Raw genomic sequence first — 20247 nt, 5'->3', positions numbered from 1 at the left:
TCAACAAAATAGTAGTAAATCAAATTTTTTAAAATGTATAAAAATTATACACTATAAACAAGTGGGATTTTTTTACAAGGCTGATAAAACATTCAAAAACTGATGAATATAATCTAGATTAGAGCACCAACAAGCTAAAGAAAAAAATCACATTATCATATCAATAAATGCATAAAAACCACTGACAAAGTCTAACATATATCATGATTAAAAAAAAAAAAAAAAAAAAAAAACTCCCAGAAAATTGGGAATGGAAAGAAGCTTCCTCAAATTCATGAATGGAAAGAAAGGAAGGGATAGGGAGAGGAATATAGCAAGAGAGAATAATAAAAAGAGAAGGAGAAATAAAAGGTGTACAGACTGAAGAGAAAATAAAACTGTCTTTATTTGCAGTTGAGATGATCTCTACGTAGAAAATCCAAAAGAATCAACAAAAAAGCTGCTATAACTAATAAATGCATATATCAAGATATAAAGTTAACATACAAAAGTCAAGTGCTTGTCTATATACCAGGAATGAAAAAATGAAATTTAAATTAAAAGCATTACCATTTGCATTAGCATCAAAAAATAAAATACTTAGATATAAATCTAACAAAAGAGATATTATAAGAATGGAAACTATAAAACTATAATGAAAGCTATCAAGGAAAAATTAAATAAATTGAGAAAATTTCCATGTTCGTGAACATGACAATATTGTCAAGATATCAGTTATTCCATAGACTCAAGCAATGCCAACCAAAATCCTACAAGTTTTTCTATGGATACTGAAACACTGATTCTAACGTTTACACAGAGATGTAAAAGATCCAGATTAACCAATTTAAGACTGAAAGAGAAGAACAAAATTGGAAAGTTGATACTGCCCAACTTCAAGATTTACATAAAGTTACCATAATCATCAATGAGGTATTGGTGAAAGAACATACCATTGGAACAGAACAGATTGGTCAGAAATAGACCCATAGAAATAGAGTCAGATCTTTGACAGAGATGCAAGAGTGATAAAATGGAACAAAGATAGTCTTTTCAATAAATTGTGTTGGAATTATTGGACATGTACAAAAAATTAAAAATAAACCACACACAGGCCTTGGTTATTCCTTGTAACAGCAATGTAAAGGAAGGTGTTAGAGTGTATTTTCTTTTAGCATCATATTTTATTATTAATAGTAAGACCTTCATTACAGATTGAGGTATTGACTCAACAATATCCCAAAATTGAGACATTAGTTCCTGTTGACACAGATAGGGCCTATTTTGAATTTAGGTCTTTTTATTTTTTTCATTTATTTGTTTTTAAAATAGATTTTATTGATTTTTATTTTATTTTTTTCACAGAGAGGAAGAGAGAGGGATAGAGAATCTGAAACATCGATGAGAGAGAATCATTGATCAACTGCCTCTTGCACACCCACCACTGGGGATGTGCCCGCAACCAAGGTACATGCCCTTGACTGGAATCAAACCTGGGACCCTTTAGTCCACAGGCCGATGCTCTATTCACTGAGCCAGACTGGTCAGGGTGAATTTGGTTTTTTTAAAAATTATTAGGTTTGTTCACAGAAAAGCTTAATTCAGCAGTCTTAATTTTTCTTAACAAGAAAGAAAGGATAACCACAGGATCTCATTGTATCTGGAATTACCAAACTAGAGGCTTATTGTTAAGTTATTCACTAAAATTCATCATAGATATTTTTTAAGTATTTAAGTAGAGAATATTATAGAGTCCGAAATTGTCAATAGTATCTTCCCATGGGAATTCATGAAAGATAAAAGAAAACAGAAAATAAATGAAATTTTCTTTTTTGAAAACTGAGCTATAAGACACAGACCATGTCATTGTCATTCACAATTATAAAAGACAAAAATGTTACCTGCTTTTCACTTGTACTTAACATTTCATCTCACTATTTCTTTCCATGGGGAAGTAATTCACCTAGAAAAATTTTTACTGATTTAGCTCAGCAAAGAGAGTCATCAGCCAGCATTAGCATTTTCCTAAGTAATGGATTGCTTTGGAAGATGTGTGTGTGTGTGTGTGTGTGTGTGTGTGTGTGTGTGTGCGCGCGCGCGCGCGCGCACACACACACACACACACACACACAAGCATGATTTTAGGAGACTCACTAGAAGAAAGGAAACAAGTAGCAGAAAAATATAAATATTTTTGATAGTCAATTTTTTCAGATTACAGAGTTCAGCATTCATCCAAGTTGTGTCTATTAAAATCATTTTCTCAGTAGAAAATAATCTAAGTGTAAGGTTTGACTAATTTTTAGAAAAAGATAATAGAAATCTTCCAAAATTATTGGTATGAATGATTCATCCTTCTTGCTTTTGTGAAGAAATAATTGTGAATGTTAAATTATATTAAGTTTGATGCTTCAGTGGCTTTTAAATGTTTTTTCACATAAACATATTTGAAATGGTGTCAGTTGTATTTGTTGATTTTAAATACAATATATGCTGAAAGCAAATACGTATATCAAGGCTATTTTATATGTATTTTTTCAAACAAAACATTCCCTTTCAATGCATGGATATTATTTAAAGGGCATTACATCTAGGTATTGCCAAACTATAAAGAAAGGATAACTTACTTGTTTTTTGGATGAAGAAAGGACTTATTTATCAGAGCTGAATTGCATTGGATTATCTAGATTTCTCTGAGAAAGAAATATTCAATCAAACAATACATTGGAAGATAGAAAATAATGGGGAGGAGGGATTCAGATCAAAATTCTAAAAGTATAGATTCTATTTTAGTTTAATTTCATAGTCAGGTGATTATGAGGTGAAGAAGCCTAGTTGGAAACAGCTGTTTTGTGTCAATTTATGTTCTTTTTACCCAATTCACTATGTTGAAGCTGTTACATTTACTGAACTTAAACAATTGTAGAGGAGCCAATGAATGCTTTTCATCTGGACTATTGGTGATCCTATTTATTGATTGAGCTTACTATTCAGATCTTATTTTTGTGTATGTGGGTATATTTTAAAAGCAAATGATCTTAAGTTCAAATTTATCTGGAAATTGGAAAATGCTCCAGGCAAAGTCTGGCTGAGATTTTCCTTGGAGGAGACACTTGCAAGAAGAGGGTAAATAAGCAAATTGCTCACTGTTTTTTCAGTCTTGCTGTATCCTCCCCCATTATTATATAAGTGAAATTAAGACTGCAGAAACTTTAATAATAGTCTCTAACAAGGAAGTTAATTTTTAAAAGAACATCTGCAAAAATGTACAGAGGGAAGGGAGTTACATTGGGAGAACTGTGTAGTGGTGGAGGCTGAAAACAGTATTCTCAACTGATTTGCCTTGATGTACTCAGAGGAGGCACCTGAATTTTGTTTTTTTGTTTTTTTATTTGTTTCTTGCATGGACTGGTGAGGTGCTTCTTTCTCCCCTATCTACCTCTCTGAGTTACAACTCCCCCCACCCCAACCCCCTGGCGCCGTCAGCTTGGGTGTTATTAATGCATTGTGTCCTGGGCAGTCGTCCAGTTCCACCAATTCGAGGGACATCTTCAGCTACATTCATAGTGAGAGCTCCTTGAAGTTTCCATGGGCCTGTTGCTATGGAAACCGTCTCACAGGATCTAAAACCTTAGGAAAACTCCCTAAAGATTTGAAACTTGTTTCAGGTCCAAAATAAACCTTTCCTTGGCATAACCTACTTATGTTTTTAATGAATTAATTTAGTATTTAAATAAAAAGTCACATTTGTTAAAAATGAAATCTCTCTTATCCAGATTGCTGAAGAAGACAACATTCTCAGAGCTTGTCTTTTCCTCATCTGTGAGAACTTTTGTAAATGGCAGAGAAGGTAGAGCTGAGAAACCCTCTTGACTTTCAGTCTGAGAAGTTTCTTACAAGGAACTTTGGTTCTCAGAGTGAGATGCTCCCACATAGCTGCCTCTATTTCCAAGGACATCTATACCAAGATTAGCATCATAGAACATATTCATCTTCTATAGCTGCTGTCAATAAACTGCCATTAACCTGGTGGTTTATAACACAAATTTAATGTCTTATAAATGTCGTACAGGGTCCCCAGGCTAATTTAAATGTGTCATCTGTGCTGCTCTCCTTTCTGGAGCCCAGAGAGAATCTGTTTCCTTGCCGTTTCCAGCTTCTGGAGACTTCCTGCATTCCTTGTCTCCTGGATCCCTTCCTCCATTTTTACAGTCAGCAATGCCCAATGCCTCTGACCCTGCTTCTGTCATCACAAACCTTTCCCTGACCCCTGATGGAGATTTCCCACTTTTAAGTGTGCATGTGATGAGATCTGGACCACAGATAATCTAGGATAATCTCCCCTTCTCAAAGTCCTAAACCTTAAATACATCTGCCAGTCCCATGTGACATGTAAGATAACGCATTCACAAATTCCCAAGATTAGGACATGTATATCTTTTTAGCAAACATGGGGATATGAAAAACACAGCAAACCAATAGATCTGATTATAACCCAGATTAAGAGAAAGTGGATAGACAAGATAAATAGATACTAACCTATCCATCACAAGGATTATTGATTGTATCAGATGCTTCTGTTACATGATATTTTAAATATCCTATCTTATTTTCCACAGAGAGGTGGAAGACAAAAGGATGGAAAAGATATTCTGCGCCAACAGTGGGCAGGAAAGCAGATGTGACTATATTAACGCCAGACAAAGACTTCAAGGCAAGGAGTTATACCAGAGACAAAAAGGGGCCTTTTAGCATGATAAAAGTGTGGATTCATCAAGAATCCTATATAATAAATAGCTAATATGAAAACTGTCCCCACAGGCAGGAGTTCAATCAACCGGGAGTTAGACATGTGCTGACCACCAGGGGGCAGCACGGGACATGGCGGGCATTGGCCACACAGTGCTGGCAGTGGAGGCACTGCCAACCCCAACTGGCCCCAAGGAAGGTGGGACTGTGATGGGATAGTGGAGCAGATGAGCAGGCAGCGTCAGGCCAAGGCAGGTGCAAAGGGAAGCCCCAGCCGGCAGCCAGCAGCTGGTAGGGATCCTATCTGTGCAGGAATTCCATGCACTGGGCCTCTAGTAAATACTAATCTTAAATAGCCATGCATCTAATAACAGAAATCCAATCGCATAAACCAAAATTGATAGAACTAAGAACAAAATAGGCAAACCCATGAATATAGGTTTATATTTTAAATATATTAATATGTTATATTTATTTTAGAGAAAAGGGGAGGGGGGCAGAGAGAAACATCAGTGATGAGAGAGAATCATTGATTGGCTGCCTTCTGAACGCCCCCTACTGGGGATGGAGCCCACAAGCCAGGCATGTGCCCGTGGCTAGAATTGAGCCTGGGACCCTTTAACCTCCAGGCCCATGCTCTATCCATTGAGCCAAACCAGCCAGGGCTATAGGTCTATATTTTAATATAACTTCCTCAATAATTACCAGAACAAGTGTAGGGGGGGAAAAGATACAGAATTTGAATACAACTATCAACCTTCACAGAACCCTACATCCAACAACGGCTGCACTCACGTTCTTCTCAAATGCACAAGGGACCACTGACCAGGATAGATCATATGCTGGAACATGAAACAAGTCTCAAAAATTTCAAAAACTAAATGTATATTCTCTGACTATAATGGAATTAAAATCAATATCTAAAAGATATTTAAAAGAGTTATAAATATTGAGAAATTAAGCAACATACTTCTAAATAACATATGGCTCAAAAAATTACCTGGGAAATTTTAAAACATTTTAAAATAGTATTGAAAACACAACATATTAAAATACATGGGATTCAGCTAAGGCCATGTTAGAGGAAAACTTATAACTTTAAATGCTTAGGTTAGTAAAAAAAAAAAACCCACACAATATTTAAAATCAATGACATAATTCCTCCACATAAAGCAAGAAAATAAACAGAAAATTAAATACAAAGTGAGTAGAAGGAAGGAAATAAGAGGTAAGAGCAAAAATAATAGAGACGATCATGAACGAATGGTAGCTAATCACTGTCAGTTTTTCTACTTGTGGAATTTGTGCTTCCTGTTCATGCAAACGTTAGCACTGTCTGATCACCTTTATTTTGAAGAGAATAAACCAGAGGATATTTTAACTGAACTTAAAGATGTTACTACCACCCGTTTCTTTGAGGTCTTTACATCAATGGATCAACCAACAGTTCAATATTGGTAGGAGTAACCGTCACTGGTTACTATGAGAGTAGGGGTTATTGTTATAGGTAAGCAAGGGACATAAACCTGGGGATTCCTTGAGGCATCTCTTGGTGCTTCCATGCCTACTGACAACGGTAAACACTCAACTACAGCAAACACAACCTGACAAGGTCAAAGCAGATCTCTCAGGCGGAGCCTGGGCTGCCCTCTGAGGGTGAAGAAATCTAGATCAGCCAAAGTGCCACCTGAAGAAAGGAGGATCAAGGCTGGGCTGATGGATATCAAATACGGCCTCGTGACCCGCAGTGTTTGGAGCTTGTTCCACCAACCATTTTGCATTAAGTCTTTGTGGAGTTCTGGCTGACTACCATTGTGAAGGGACTTTGATATATATGTGACTTAGAAGTACCTGAGAACATGAGCATCTTTGAGTGGTGGAAGGGGTCAACTGTTAATGGGCATCACTCGTGCTACTCTATTCCCTCAGCATCATCGCTCCCTCAGGCCACACGTGCAGAGACCAGTTCCCATAAAGTGTGGGTCTGTTTTTGTGGAGCCCTGCTTCAGGCCCATCCTGCATTCCTGTCTCTGTCCTGGGCTTCTCCGATGGGGTGGCATGGCACCGCCACAGACACTCCCGTGGCACTCGGGAGTATACCCTGAGAGAGGGGGCGATCGTGTTTGTGGGGCCAGCTTTGAACAATGGCGACAGGAGTCCCTTCAGAAGGCCCTATGTTATGGATCCCCCAAAGTGGTGGTCAATTTACTAAAAACACATTGTTTTATTGACATTTCATCCTTTGTTTTACTTGATCCGCCCTTCAGCGCTGCTCCTCGGGATCGCCTCCCAAGTGAACTGCCTTCACTCACGTCTTTGTCTCAGCCTCTGCTCACAGAAAACCCGTCTAGGACACGGGTCTTCCTAACAGAGAATGCGTTTCCTCTGGCCACCCAGAGCTACACGCATCCTTAATTTTCTTTAGAAACCACTCTGTGAAACTAGAGGAGAGTGTGCTTGGATGGGGCAACACCACTTGGGAGAATTCAAGCTGGCAGATTCCCAGAAGACCTTCTTCCTTGCTGACTTCACTGCTAACAGCCCCATTTTTGCCCCTTATTCTTTTTCTTTTAGGACTTTGAAATAACACACCCAGTTTCTTTAAACAAACAAGGGAAGCAAAAATCTAGCTAATCTTCCCACATTAACCCTGCTGGTAAATTTCCAGAGTTTAGTAAATAACCCGTGAATGGAAGCATTACCCTTTACCCTTCAGTTGTTGTCATTTATTTTCTTTGCTATTTACAGAGTCTTGAAACCTTGTTTTCTTTCCTTTAAATGCAAAAGACTATTTTCTTTGGCACAGCCCCAGAGTACTGCAATGGTTAAATTTGCTGCTGTGTGAAAAAGTGGAATTTGTTTAGAAGTTACGCAAAAGGCCAAGGCCATGAGAGCAGACGGCCTGGATTATAAGAAGTAACCCCAGGAAGCTCAGGTTATTTTATTTCCTGTCCTTTGTGCCAGCATGCTGGTTTTTCCCGGGCCAATAGTAATTTGAAGTAAGGTCAAGATTTATTCTAGTTGGAATTTCATAGGATATCAGGCACATCGCTTTCTTACAAGCAATTTCTTACCCTTACAAAACCAGGAGGAGAAACATTGAGGAGAAAATGACATATTTTGCTCAGGGTTCTACATGACAAATGGCTCTTGACAAGCTTCTCGGTCAATCTTGGGAGAGCAGTCTCTCCAACAAAGAAAGTGAATTGACTGCACACATACACATCCATCATACTTGAAGACAGTGTAAAAAATAAGTAAAATAAAAAATAAACGTCAAAGGAATACAGCTACTGCTCCCAACTGATCCCCAAAGAGAAAGGAAATTAGAAAGTTGAAAATCAGGAGGCTCAGGAGTGAACGTGAGGACTGACATAGAGACACTGTAGACACAAGGTTACCTCTCAACATTCAATGATGAGTGACAGCTATGCTTTTGAAATGCCAAAGGTTAAGAAACATGGAGTTCTCAAACTGGAAAGGTCAAAAGATCATGTACATTGACCTTGGGTTGGAGGTTGAGGTTCAGAAAAGGGTGAGGGGTAGAATTTGCCCCAATTTTAGCTATCTTCACTATCAAGATTAGGAACTTTCCTGAGTATTGTAAATAACCTGTACGAACATGTCTGAACACGGAATTACACAAATAGATGAGTTTCCTGGTCTATTTGAATCTTATGAGAATTAAGGAAAACAACTGAAAAGTCAAAAGCAGTTACAACAGAATTGAAATTGGTGGTATTCTCTTGAAGAGTTCTCATTGAACTTGACTTCCAAAAGAAGCACTGTTATTCTGATGCTATCAGCATGAGTTCCTGCCTTTTAGATTTTTTCTTTATGGAACTTTTCACTTTATTTACTTCTGGGACAGTACCTAGATTCTGCCACATCATTAGCCCATCCCAATGGTCCTAATCCATATATTATCTGCAAGATAGTTTATTTTACTTTTCTGCTTGAGGATATGTAATCATATTTTATTTTCACTCAGATTGGTAATCTACAGTTTCTGAGTATTAAATATTTCTTTTGATAATTTATAACATTTTTATCTTATTTTAACCTACAAAAAAGGATCATCATTATGACTTTCATCTTAAGATATTTAAGTTGTAAGTAAATTAATAGAAAGTGACCTTAGAAAAGATTGGTTTATCTAATGAAGACCAGAATCTAGAAGGCAAAAAAAAGAGTAAAACTTTCTAGGTTTAATTTTTCATAGGATTATAGAGGATGAAAAGTGATGACTGAGTTACCATTGGTGTTAGCAAGAATCCTGTTAGGAAATACTAGTATATGTTATGATTTTTAGAGGCCTAATATTATAACAGTCTTCCTTATTTCACCACACAATAACCCACTGGCAATTAAAAATTAAAAATTAAATCATTATTTTTTAAAGTAAAGTTGGTTCATTAAGTTAAACAGCTATTTAATGCAATAACAAACTCAATTGAACTATTTCCCAATATATTAAAAAATACCTGCCTGTTTAATTGGACTTTTTATTTCTTAGCTAGAAGTATAGGCATCAAATACAGAGGCAAAGCCAGAGCAGAATCAACTGATGATCACTTTTTGGCAATTATAAAGGTTTCATTCTTCCACTTCAGTTCACCAAAAGAATGTCAATATTTTCTGTGTCTCGGCTTGTTTCCTTCTGCTTTAACTTACTTTCTTGGATTGCACAGAATATTTCTCTAGTCTTTTATGCATTCTTCTCCCCCTATATTCTTTCATTTTATTGTGTGTGTTTTTTCCTCTGTTTTACATTTTCAGTGTTTAGAAAAACAAAAAGGAAAAGCCAGAGAGCTTACCATTTCCACCAAGGATAAATATAAGAACATCCCCGCAGTAACTGTCAGGATCCAATTCTGAACAGAAGGATCAGTTGACACTGAGAGGCCAACATACAGTCCAAGGAAGGCAGTCAGAGCACTTATAAAATTCATCAGGATGGCAATTTTAACAGGAAGCCCAGAGCTTAGGAGCACAGCAAAGTCTCCTAAATTTTAAGGAAAAAAATGTATAAATGTCGATTCACAGATGATGCCTTTGGCAAAGTAACGTGCTATTAGGTTGTTTCAAGTGTCAGCAACTGGGATCAATTTTATAAGTTAAGCTGAATGATCAGTGAGGAAGCCATTTTCCTATATCGCTCCAGGATTCATAGCTAACACATTATGCAATTAGAAAGTTACATTTTAAGAGTTTTATTCCTTTTACTGGTCTGAAGATAGTGTAGCAAAAACTGTGACATACTCCTTAGTTTCTAATGTCCATTTTCCTGTGGCATTTTCAGCTCAGATAAATGCAAAGCAAAGCAAAAGGAAGGGACTCTTGCCTTCTGAAACAGCATGGATGGACCTGGAGATTATAATGCTAAGCAAAATAAGCCAGCCAGAGAGAGCGAGAAATACCACATGATCTCACTTATATGTGGAATCTAATGAACAAAATAAACTGACAAACAAAATAGAAACAGAGGCATGGACATAGGGAACAGAATGACAGCTGTCAAAGGGAAGTGGGTGGATCAGTGAGGATAAAAAAAAGGTGAAGAGAATAGCCAAAGGGGGTGGGGTAAATATATATATATATATATATATATATATATATATATATATATATATATATATTTAAAAAATAAAGCTCTTGCTGGCCCAAGGTTTCTAAATCTTTTTGCTTGGAAACTTGCCAAGCAAAATCACAAGGTAGTAAACATGATGTGAGCTTTCATTGTTTATTTATGTCAGAACTGCTACGGGAAAAGAGAAAACCACTTAATAGGAGATTTTAAAATCATTGCCCAAGTTGATCAGGAAAACAATTTTTTTATTTGGAAAATGTTTCAAAGCCTTGATGATTTGAAAAACTCCGCATTCTCTCTTTTCCTCCAAGAGAAGAATGCCCTATTGATCTGAGAGCCTCTATGTCTTCATTTTCCTGAGTTTTCAGGATAGAGACGAGGCTGGAATTCAATAAAGACAGCCCGGGGACCGAGTTTCCTAGCTCCATTGTATAATTGGTCTAATGTAGAATTGGTCTTAAAACATCTTTGCTGGCCTGTCACCCACCGCCGCTCCCCCCTGTGGTTTTATTAGGGCTGGTTAAAGCAGGACCACAAAATAAGGCACTCAGATCAGGCACATTCCAATGGACTCAGGAAGGGCATAAGCTGCTTCAAGAGGCTTGGGTCAATGCTGAGTTGATAAGAGGTCTTCAAACAATTGACACAAAGCACAGAGAACAGGGTTGGCCCAAGGGGGCCATGGAGGTCTGAGAATGGGAGCAGAAAGGATGACAGCGCAGAGTCCTCTCTCTAAGGCAGTGTTTTTCAACCTTTTTTGGGCAAAGGCACACTTGTTTCATGAAAAAAATCACGAGGCACACCACCATTAGAAAACGTTAAAAAATTTAACTCTGTGCCTATATTGACTATATATAAAGTAATTCTCTTGAATAGGAATCAAACACAAAGAAAGTATTTTATAATTACTTTATTATGAAATATTAAGTAAACAAAATAGTGAAAAATTATAAAATTCTTGTCTTGTCTGCACCTACGGCACACCAGGCAACATCTCGCGGCACTCTAAGGTACATGTGTGCCTGGAGCCAGCCTCCCCTTTCTCTGGGTCTGTCTCATTATGTATATTCTATCTCATCTTGGTCCCTGGGAAGCAGGATTTGAATTTCAGGGCTATTAAGATTATCCAGAAAAAGAGTCTTATGCGCATCTGTTACCATACGCCTGTCATATCAATTTTACAGTTGGCTTTAGATGTCTTGTATAAATCCGGTTGATGAAACCATGGTTTGGCTTTCATTTAAATATTTTGTCTCATTGGCCTGCCTGCTTGTGGACGTAATGGGTAAAGTTCCCCACTTGATGTTTTTCCCACAGTTACTATGCGGACTTTAAAGTTTTTTAAAGGAAGTTTTTCTGAATGACTTTCTCCCATATACAATTCCCCAGAATCCAGAGTCACTTCTGGCCCTGGGAAATATAAGATTTTTTTTCTAGTTATTTTCTGCTTTTTAAATAAATTATTTTTAAAAAGAAAAGAAAAATTATTTAAAAAAAAGAAAAATATTCATCTTTCCATCATATTTTGTAAAAGGAAGCCTAGGGAACCACAGCTAGAAATCTGTTAGGACGTTCTCAACAAGCCGGAAGCAGTGTTAGGCTTACCCATTTCATGTGGAATTTCATGACACAAGATAGCAATGGTCGTGGTTATCCCAGACTCTGATGAGGACGAGAAGGCCGCTCCTATCACCAGGCCATCTGCAAAATTATGCAGGCAGTCCCCAACCAGGATCATTATTGCCAGCGAGCTCATGGATTGGCCTAAAATATCCAATAATGGTGTGAGAAGCATTAAAATAGCATTATGTTATATTTCATGGAATCCATCAAACATAGCTAACTTTCCCATCCACCTGTGACATTTTTTGCATCAGATTGAGTAACCCCATTTTGTTTCAGTTTTTGAAATAGGTCAGGACTGATGATGCAAATATGCTAACTGATATACTGTCACTTTTTTAAATGGCTCTATTTTTTAATGAGGTAAGTTGTGCACTGGCACTCTCTATTCTATCAGCTTGTCCAGCTGTGCCAAAATTAAAATATTTCCATAACCCCCCAAAATACCAACAATGACCTTGCCATGTGTGTCCTTTGTAGAACGTTTTAAGATAATTTAAGAACCTCCCTGCAGAATGTCATTAAAATGTTTTTCCAAAACTGTCTCCTCTGAGTCAGACTGCCCCTAGTGGCAACAGGCAGGAGTGCGCTTTCTGCCTAGCTGTTTCCCTGTCTGGTGGTTAATCACCCTGACAAAGTGCCTCACCCACTGGCCTTGGTGACCTCAACAGAACCACTTCCAACTCTGCTGATCCCACAGTTGGCTCTGGAACAATCACTTAATTTTCTTACCTTTCTGAAAATAACTGTCAATGCGAGGCCAGCTAGACATTGAACAAACCATGGAGAAGCTGTTTTCATGGGATTCTATTGCATAATGTATTCTGGTTGGTAAAGAGTCAGTGAACAAATTTAGATTATAATGGGTTTAGTTATGAAATAATTTGGATCATAACTGGGTTCAAGTTTTTAACACACAGAATTTTGTCTTCAAAAACCTAAGAACGTATGTCAGTATAACAATTAATGGAGTTGCATAAGGTATTTCAGAGATAACAGTCTGACAGTAAATAACAAACCATGGACATGTAACAAGTCACAAGACAAGTTACATTTTGCAAAACCATTTGCTGAGGAAAGCCATTACAATCAAGTGTCTCAGTCTAAAACTTCATTAATTACTCACTTGTGTGAGGAGTAGCCGCTGTTGCTTTTAGAATTGAACACAGCATTCTAATAATTGTATACTCAATAAAAATGGGAAGAGGGTGTCTCCTGATTTCTAAGACCCCAGGGGGACTCTGTTATGGTATGGTTTGCTCTTTTTGTGGGAAGGATATAACCTGACTCATTTCATGCCCACATAGGGAACAGAGGATATAGCCCAGACTGTAAGCCAGGAGATAACTGTTTTGATTGTGTTGCAAAGTTTCCCCATGCATTTTGTTCCTAACAATCATGCTTTATTTAGAACTATCACTGTGAGACTGACTTATATCCTCCTTGTAGTTTATTAATTCATTTTATTTTTTATTAAAAATGAGAAGAATCCAGGCAATAATCATAAAAACACAGACTACTAGTACATCTCAAATTATTGAATTCTGGGAGTTCTTGTTGGCTTTGTCTGGAAGCTCTCAGAATCTAATGGTGCTTACCAGGTCCTTAGCTATTCCTGCTACTTTTCAGAAATAAAGCTCTTCTTTGTGAAACTATAATAAAATGAAATAATTTAAAATAATACATTGGACAACCCTGAAGCATGCAAATAAGTTGCAATTTCCACAGGCCTACATGTAGGTAGTATTGCTAATAATAGTATATGTTCAAAGTGGAAAATTTTTACCCAGTTTGTATTCTACTAAGAAGCAGTGTGGCTTGTTTCTGTTTTCTGTTATTTTATTATCTCTGATTATAGGTATCTAAATAACACACCATGAACATGTAACAAGCCACAAGACAAGTTACATTTTTGCATGTAAGCCACAGGAATATGTTGGCACATTAAGATAATTGAAACATTATTCAGCAGAAGGTAAACTAAGTGTTTACTGGTGATTTAATGTACTCGTTACAGAATTATCAATAATATTGACCTTTCCTCATGTACCTGGCAGTCATATTGAGTTCTATGTTTCTGACTTACCAGAGATTTTTCCATCGTGGAACATGGGCTGGACCTTGTATCACTTTGCTTTCTGTTTATTTAAATCAAACTGTGGGTAGGATTTTCACATCCTGTCTTTTGAAACACAAGCTGAACTCCACCAGTGAGATAATATGAAATAAGTAATCAAATATTTGAAGCTAATTTAATATGGCCCTGGCAAAAGGGCAGTTGAGTAATTGAATTTGGGTTTTTTCACTATTCATTCTGTATGCCAGGCTTTATATCTGAGGTGGACAGATATGAGGCCTATAAAATACTTGAATAGGGCCACTGTTACTCCCTGACCTAGCATCTGCTCTTTGCTTACTTCTTGCCTCTTGCTTCCTTTCAAAAACAAAAACAAAGAAATGTCTATTGTCAGGTATTCTAAAATATCTCCTGGAACTGAAGATTTAAAAGGAAAAAACTTACCAACAATGTCCTGAAAGCAAAATTGGACACATTCTATAATTATATATTTTGAATCAAATAAATAAATTTCAGGAATTAATATATCTAACACATTTAGGATGGTGGTCCATCGCAACCACACTGCAAACTAGAAATAAAGACTATTCTTATTTCAATTATCTCATGCATCAGTGCCTGAAACATGGCATGTTTTTAAATGAAAATGTAAGAAGACACATGGACACATGCATAATAAATGATCACAGAGAAGTTGTTGGTACATTAGCATTTCCTAGTGTCTCAATGCTGGAGCTTACTAGCTATGAAACCATGGGCACTGACTTATCCTCTCTAGCAATTGGCTGCTTCACTTGCATAATTTGGATAAAAATTATTCTTATTTTATTAACTGTAGGAGAGTTAAATGAGATAACCCATGTCTAGTTTTTAGCACTGTGCTTGGCATATAATAATTGTTCAGTAAATGGTAACTATTTTTATTATTTGAAAATTAACTTATTATAGTAGAATGGGAATAACTAATCATTCATCTTATTTAGCATTCATCATGTTTAACATTAAAACGCTAACAAGAGTGTGTCATCAAAAAGTAACATAAATGAGAAAAAATGGGGCAAAGATTCAGGAGCAACTAATAAGAACAAAAGCAGACCAAAATTTCTAATTATTCACAAACATAAGCAAAAATAAATAAATTTCTATCCAAAATTGGTAAATTAGATTCAGAAAATGATTGGTTGAAAATTACACCAACAAATAACTTATAGAATAAGATGTGAATATTGAAGTATCTCTGATTTGAACTTCACCAGCTTAAATGACTATGTCACAAATGAGATAGGCATATATGATCAATTTTCAGTAGACAGTGATAGAAGACAAAAAAAAGCAATGATGCCTTCAAACTTCACAGGAAGTGAGAAGCTTAATCATCAGGTAACCATGATTTTAAAGGAGCTCTGATAACCACACATGTAGTTAAACTAATTGAAGTTTTTTAGAAGATCAGTTTTTGTTTTTTTTATTGATTTTTTTGTTTTGTTTTGTTGTTGTTTTTTTACAGAGAGGAAGGGAGAGAAATAGAGAGCTAGAAACATGGATGAGAGAGAAACATCAACCAGCTGCCTCCTGCACACCCCCTACTGGGGATGTGACCTCAACCAATGTACATGCCCTTGACTGGAATCGAACCTGGGTCCTTTTAGTCTGCAGGCGGAGGCTCTATCCACTGAGCCAAATCGGTTTTGCCAGAAGATCAGTTTTAAGCAATTGGAGGAAACAGCATTTCTTTAAAGAATGGCATAAAGTTGATATTAATGTTTGGTATGTTTTACAGACTGATGGAAATAAGTCTATTAAAAATTATATTGAAAAATTTTTAATAATGAAAAACATAACCAATATGAAATTTTTGACATTTATTTTAAAGCAGACATAACCTTTATCTATCGCATTTTCTACATTTAATGTTTAGCTTTTATGAACCAGTACCCACATTTTCTTTCTTTCTTTTTTGCATACATTAGTAGTTTGTGTATTATGGAGTAGTTTTCCTGCCCCTCCCTCATAGTTTATTTTTCCCTGTTACCATTTATCTCCCCTGTACCCTCTTCCAGCTCCACCTCCCCCCTCCCCCCACAACCACCACACTCTTGTCTGAGTCCAGAAGTTCTTTCTTTCTTCATTTCTTTCAGTACTCACATTTTCTGTTGGAGGCTGTCAAACTGCCTATAGGAATCTCAGCTGCCTGGGAATCCTCTGGGCCTTTCTATTTTAAACAAACAAACAAAAATGATAAGCAACGGTCATCTTTTTATTGAAAAAAAAAAATGAAACACATGAAGAGTTTTGTCAATTTCTGAAAGATAGTTGAATACTCTAGAACAGTGTTTCCCAAAGTGTGGTACGCGTACCCCCAGGGGTACGGGAAGAGTTTGGTGGGGTTATGCACTGCACCGTGCTTAGCTGCACCTAATTCTATGTTCTCATGAGTTCAAGGAGTATTCAGCATTACGGAAATTATAGAAGGGGTACACATATGTCAAAAGTTTGGGGAACACTGCTCTAGAGTGTTTAGAACTTCCAAATTTCATAGACGACACAGAAGGAATGGCCGGAACCTGCATGCATTTGCACCATCTGCCTGTAGGTGACACAGCCCTCACAGAGATGAGAGCCTCCCCTCCCGGGAGTGCCAAAGCTGCTTGGACCATCTGTCACTCAGGCTCCTGATGATGGAGCCTCCGTGAAACCAAAAGTTGTCAAAAAAAGACTCTTAATTCTTGGCCTGATTTAGCTCTTCTCCTGATTGTAGATCTAAAAATCCATCTTTTGATCTTTAAGCAGAATGTGTATTATGGGTGGAGAAATAACCCATGCCAACACATACTTCATTTCATTCACCATGCCATAATATTCTGATTTTCTTGCTTTATCAGTCAGTAAAACATCTTGCCGATTAAGAAGGAATATTAACAGAATGAGAAAAGACAAATTTAATCTTTTTTTTAAGTTTCCTCATCCTTTGATATGATGGGAAAGTGAGATTTCAAAATTGAAATCTATGAGTTAGGATTGCATGATTTTATTTCTGAGACTGGCTAGTGGTTCGGTTCCTGGAAAGTCACTTTTCCTCCCTACACCTCAGATTTTTATTTTAATACTAGTGGCCCAGTGCATGAAATCTGTGCACATTAAAAGGGAATTAATTAGGGGAAATATTTTAATATTGCTATTTGCCCTTTCTCTATAATGGAAGTGTCAGAATTGAAAGAAAATTGGTAAAATGTATATGAAAATCTCCCTCCTGTCAGAGCCTGGGGGGCGCTGTGGGACCCAGAGTCAAGTTTCCACCCACCCGCGTGTGCCTCAAAAATCGCATGAGACCCAGACTTGGCTGGTCCCACCCCCTTCAAGCCTCACAGGGTGGAGGGGCACAGCCTCAGGCCCCCCCCCCCCCCCCCCCCGGGCCTGGGACAAGGGCATGAGGGCACAAGGGTGCGAGGGCATGATGACCATTTGCATATTAGCTCTTTATTATATAGGATATGAAAAGAATAATTTTTACCTGCTTTTATTCTATCGTTGAAAATTGTGGAGAATTTGAGACAAATTTAATGTGTGACATAAGCATTTTTTTTAAAATGTAAAGCAAGAAGTAAACTTAGAGTTCACATGTTAAATAATAGCATGTATTCAAAACATACAATGATAGGCAGTTTCTTAGAAAAGGATGCTGAGAAGAAGACCTGAAGAATAGGGTTTAAAGGAGGTAGACAGGCCTGTTGCCTGAAATTGGTGTGTCTACAATAACCTTTCCCCTCCCCCCCCCCAAAAAAAACCACATTTGTTTTTCTATATTACGTTAAGGCCTGATTATAATCAAAAGTCACTATGGTTCCATTAAAAGTTAGGAGTTCAAATATTTACTCCAGGATATTTTTTCTCTAAAAAAGCTATATAATGTCATACTCTGTAAAAGAATTTAAAAGCAAACATCCATAATTCCTTGTTGATTGGAAAGGATTGTACGTTCCCTTCCTGCCTGAAAAACCAGAAACTGAACCAAATAGTTCTTGAAGTTCATAATATTTCTGTTTAGCTTTGATCTTGCAGCTTAAATAATAAAAGGAATGGTGAATATATTATTAATGAACAAGCATATTCAAATACAACCAAACTCATTAAGCTAGCCTGAGATTCTCTTATACACATCTTGCGGTTTTGGACCCTTCAATCAAATAGAATGATTTTAAAACTAGCCGAAACCAGTTCGGCTCAATGGATAGAACGTCGGCTTGGAGACTGAAGGGTCCCGGGTTCGATTCCGGTCAAGGGCATATACCTTGTTTGCGGGCATATCCCCAGTAGGGGGTGTGCAAGAGGCAGCTGATCGATGACTCTCTCTCATTGATGTTTCTAACTCCCTTCCTCTCTGTACAAAATCAACAAAATATATTTTAAAAAAAAACTAATCTCAGCCTGAAGTGATCTTCTTTCCAACCACATGTGAAATTAAACACAATAGGCTTTAAAAATTACTTTAAAGGAACTTTTGTGTTCCTACCTTTGAATTAGCTCTAGTTCTGCAATCTACTGCTCGACTTCTGTTTTGCTGTGTTACTGTCTCAGGAATAGCTTACTTATCTCTACTCTGTTAGGAATCTATCCTTGAACTGTAAACCCTTCCATATGAATTCTCAAAACACAACATCCAGTCAGGTTCAGAACAGTATTCCCATTCTAATTCTCAAAGTACAAGTAAAGGAACAAGCAACATATGAAAGTAATGTGTAACAGACAGAAAACTCGCCCCTTATCCCCCCATGTTTTCTGTCTGTTACATATTACTTTCATATGTTGCTTGTTCCTTTACTTGTACTTTGAGAATTAGAATGGGAATACTGTTCTGAACCTGACTAGATGTTGTGATTTGAGAATTCATATGGACCATTTTGTCATGGAAAATGCAATGCCGCAGAAGGCACTAAATGAGACATCTCATTGGGCAGACAGACATCTGCATTGAGAAATGAACACCCCACTCTGAGATGCACTAATTCCTTGTTTAACACTCATTTACATCCACCTAGCCAAGGCTAAGGGTGACTCAGAATGGAAAACTAAGTAAAGGTCAACTGAATCATTAAGTTTATGAAAACTTGTCAACCAAATCATTAAGTTGCTGTATATTATATCAATCTAATCCATACTTGTTTCAAATTGGTAGAGATAGCAAAGATTTGAATCTATGGAACATGTTTTTTACACTTCAAAACAGCTTTCAGGTGCTTGGCAAAGTTTTCCAAATTATTCATTATGGTCAAGAATATAGGTAATTCAAGAGTGGATTCTATATATAACCTACTGATTTTTAATTTAGTAATCAAGGAATAACAGGAAAAAGGTCATCAAACTAGTAAAACAATTCAGATCAATAACCTACCAACTGGATAGTTGAAGCGGACTTGCCTCTGCCTGACTGGTCACTGACTTCGGAGTTGAGAGCAGGATGGTGGGAATGTCCCACATGCCCATTAACCAATGACACGCTCTGCTGGATAAGGATGGTTTGACATTAGTTCTGAGGGTGAAAGAATGCATGTGCAGCCTTTGTCAATTCCATGGTTATGTTTAACATTTGCTTTTTGGCCAAAGTGGTGGGTGACACAAAAAGAATGATGGTAAAATCTCACTGTGACAAATACTTGCTAAAATCCCTCACCTTGGAGAAGCACAGGATTGTTTCGTGCATATTCAGAATGCTTTAAGAATGCAGTTTTAAGAATTTTAAAAGACTCAAACAGGGGTGGCTTTTATAATGTCATTTTTATTTACTGCAAAATTACATTTTGATTTTTTTTTCTGATAGAGATACCAAAAGGATGATAAGTGAAACTGTATTATACCCTAAAACTATTAAATAAAAATCTCCAGATTTTAGAAGCACTTGTAGCTTCTAAAACATGTGCATTCTTTTTATTTTACACAATATCATGAATCTTAAAATTATGTTTTTAAAACTTATTTTAAGTTCCCTGAAAAATACAAGGGCAATTTGAATAAATGCTACATTTTCAGATTTTATTTCACTCATTTTCATCCTGGTTAAATGTTCATTATTGCACATGGGTTGATTTGTTGACTTAGCAATTTAGTTCTCCCAGCCCAGGGATGCTAATATATCCTATCTAATAAAAGAGTAATATGCAAATTGACCATCACTCCAACACACAAGATGGCTACCCTCATGTGGTCAAAGATCCTGCCTCTATGTGGACACAAG

The 20247-nt window shown here is 36.9% G+C and overlaps 1 protein-coding gene across 4 annotated transcripts in view; it reads right to left on the bottom strand.

Annotated features, from left to right (window-relative positions):
* The window catches only part of SLC39A12 (solute carrier family 39 member 12), a 66391-nt gene that overhangs the window by 9507 nt on the left and 36637 nt on the right, over nt 1-20247 (bottom strand). For 2 of the 4 annotated variants that reach the window (XM_045587912.1, XM_036459383.2), the window contains 4 exons: nt 19408-19518; nt 16164-16230; nt 11924-12082; nt 9546-9733 (listed from right to left, as the gene is read on the bottom strand). In XM_045587912.1, coding sequence (XP_045443868.1) covers nt 9546-9733; nt 11924-12082; nt 16164-16230; nt 19408-19518 — 525 coding nt within the window. The remainder of the gene's footprint in view (nt 1-9545; nt 9734-11923; nt 12083-16163; nt 16231-19407; nt 19519-20247) is intronic. The other 2 variants (XM_036459379.2, XM_036459380.2) reach the window with 2 other exon arrangements.

Source organism: Pipistrellus kuhlii, unplaced genomic scaffold (assembly GCF_014108245.1).
Source record: "Pipistrellus kuhlii isolate mPipKuh1 unplaced genomic scaffold, mPipKuh1.p scaffold_m20_p_1, whole genome shotgun sequence".
Taxonomy (NCBI): Eukaryota; Metazoa; Chordata; class Mammalia; order Chiroptera; family Vespertilionidae; genus Pipistrellus; species Pipistrellus kuhlii.
Note: the sequence above shows the minus strand (reverse complement) of the source record. Positions and strands in the feature narration are given on the sequence as shown.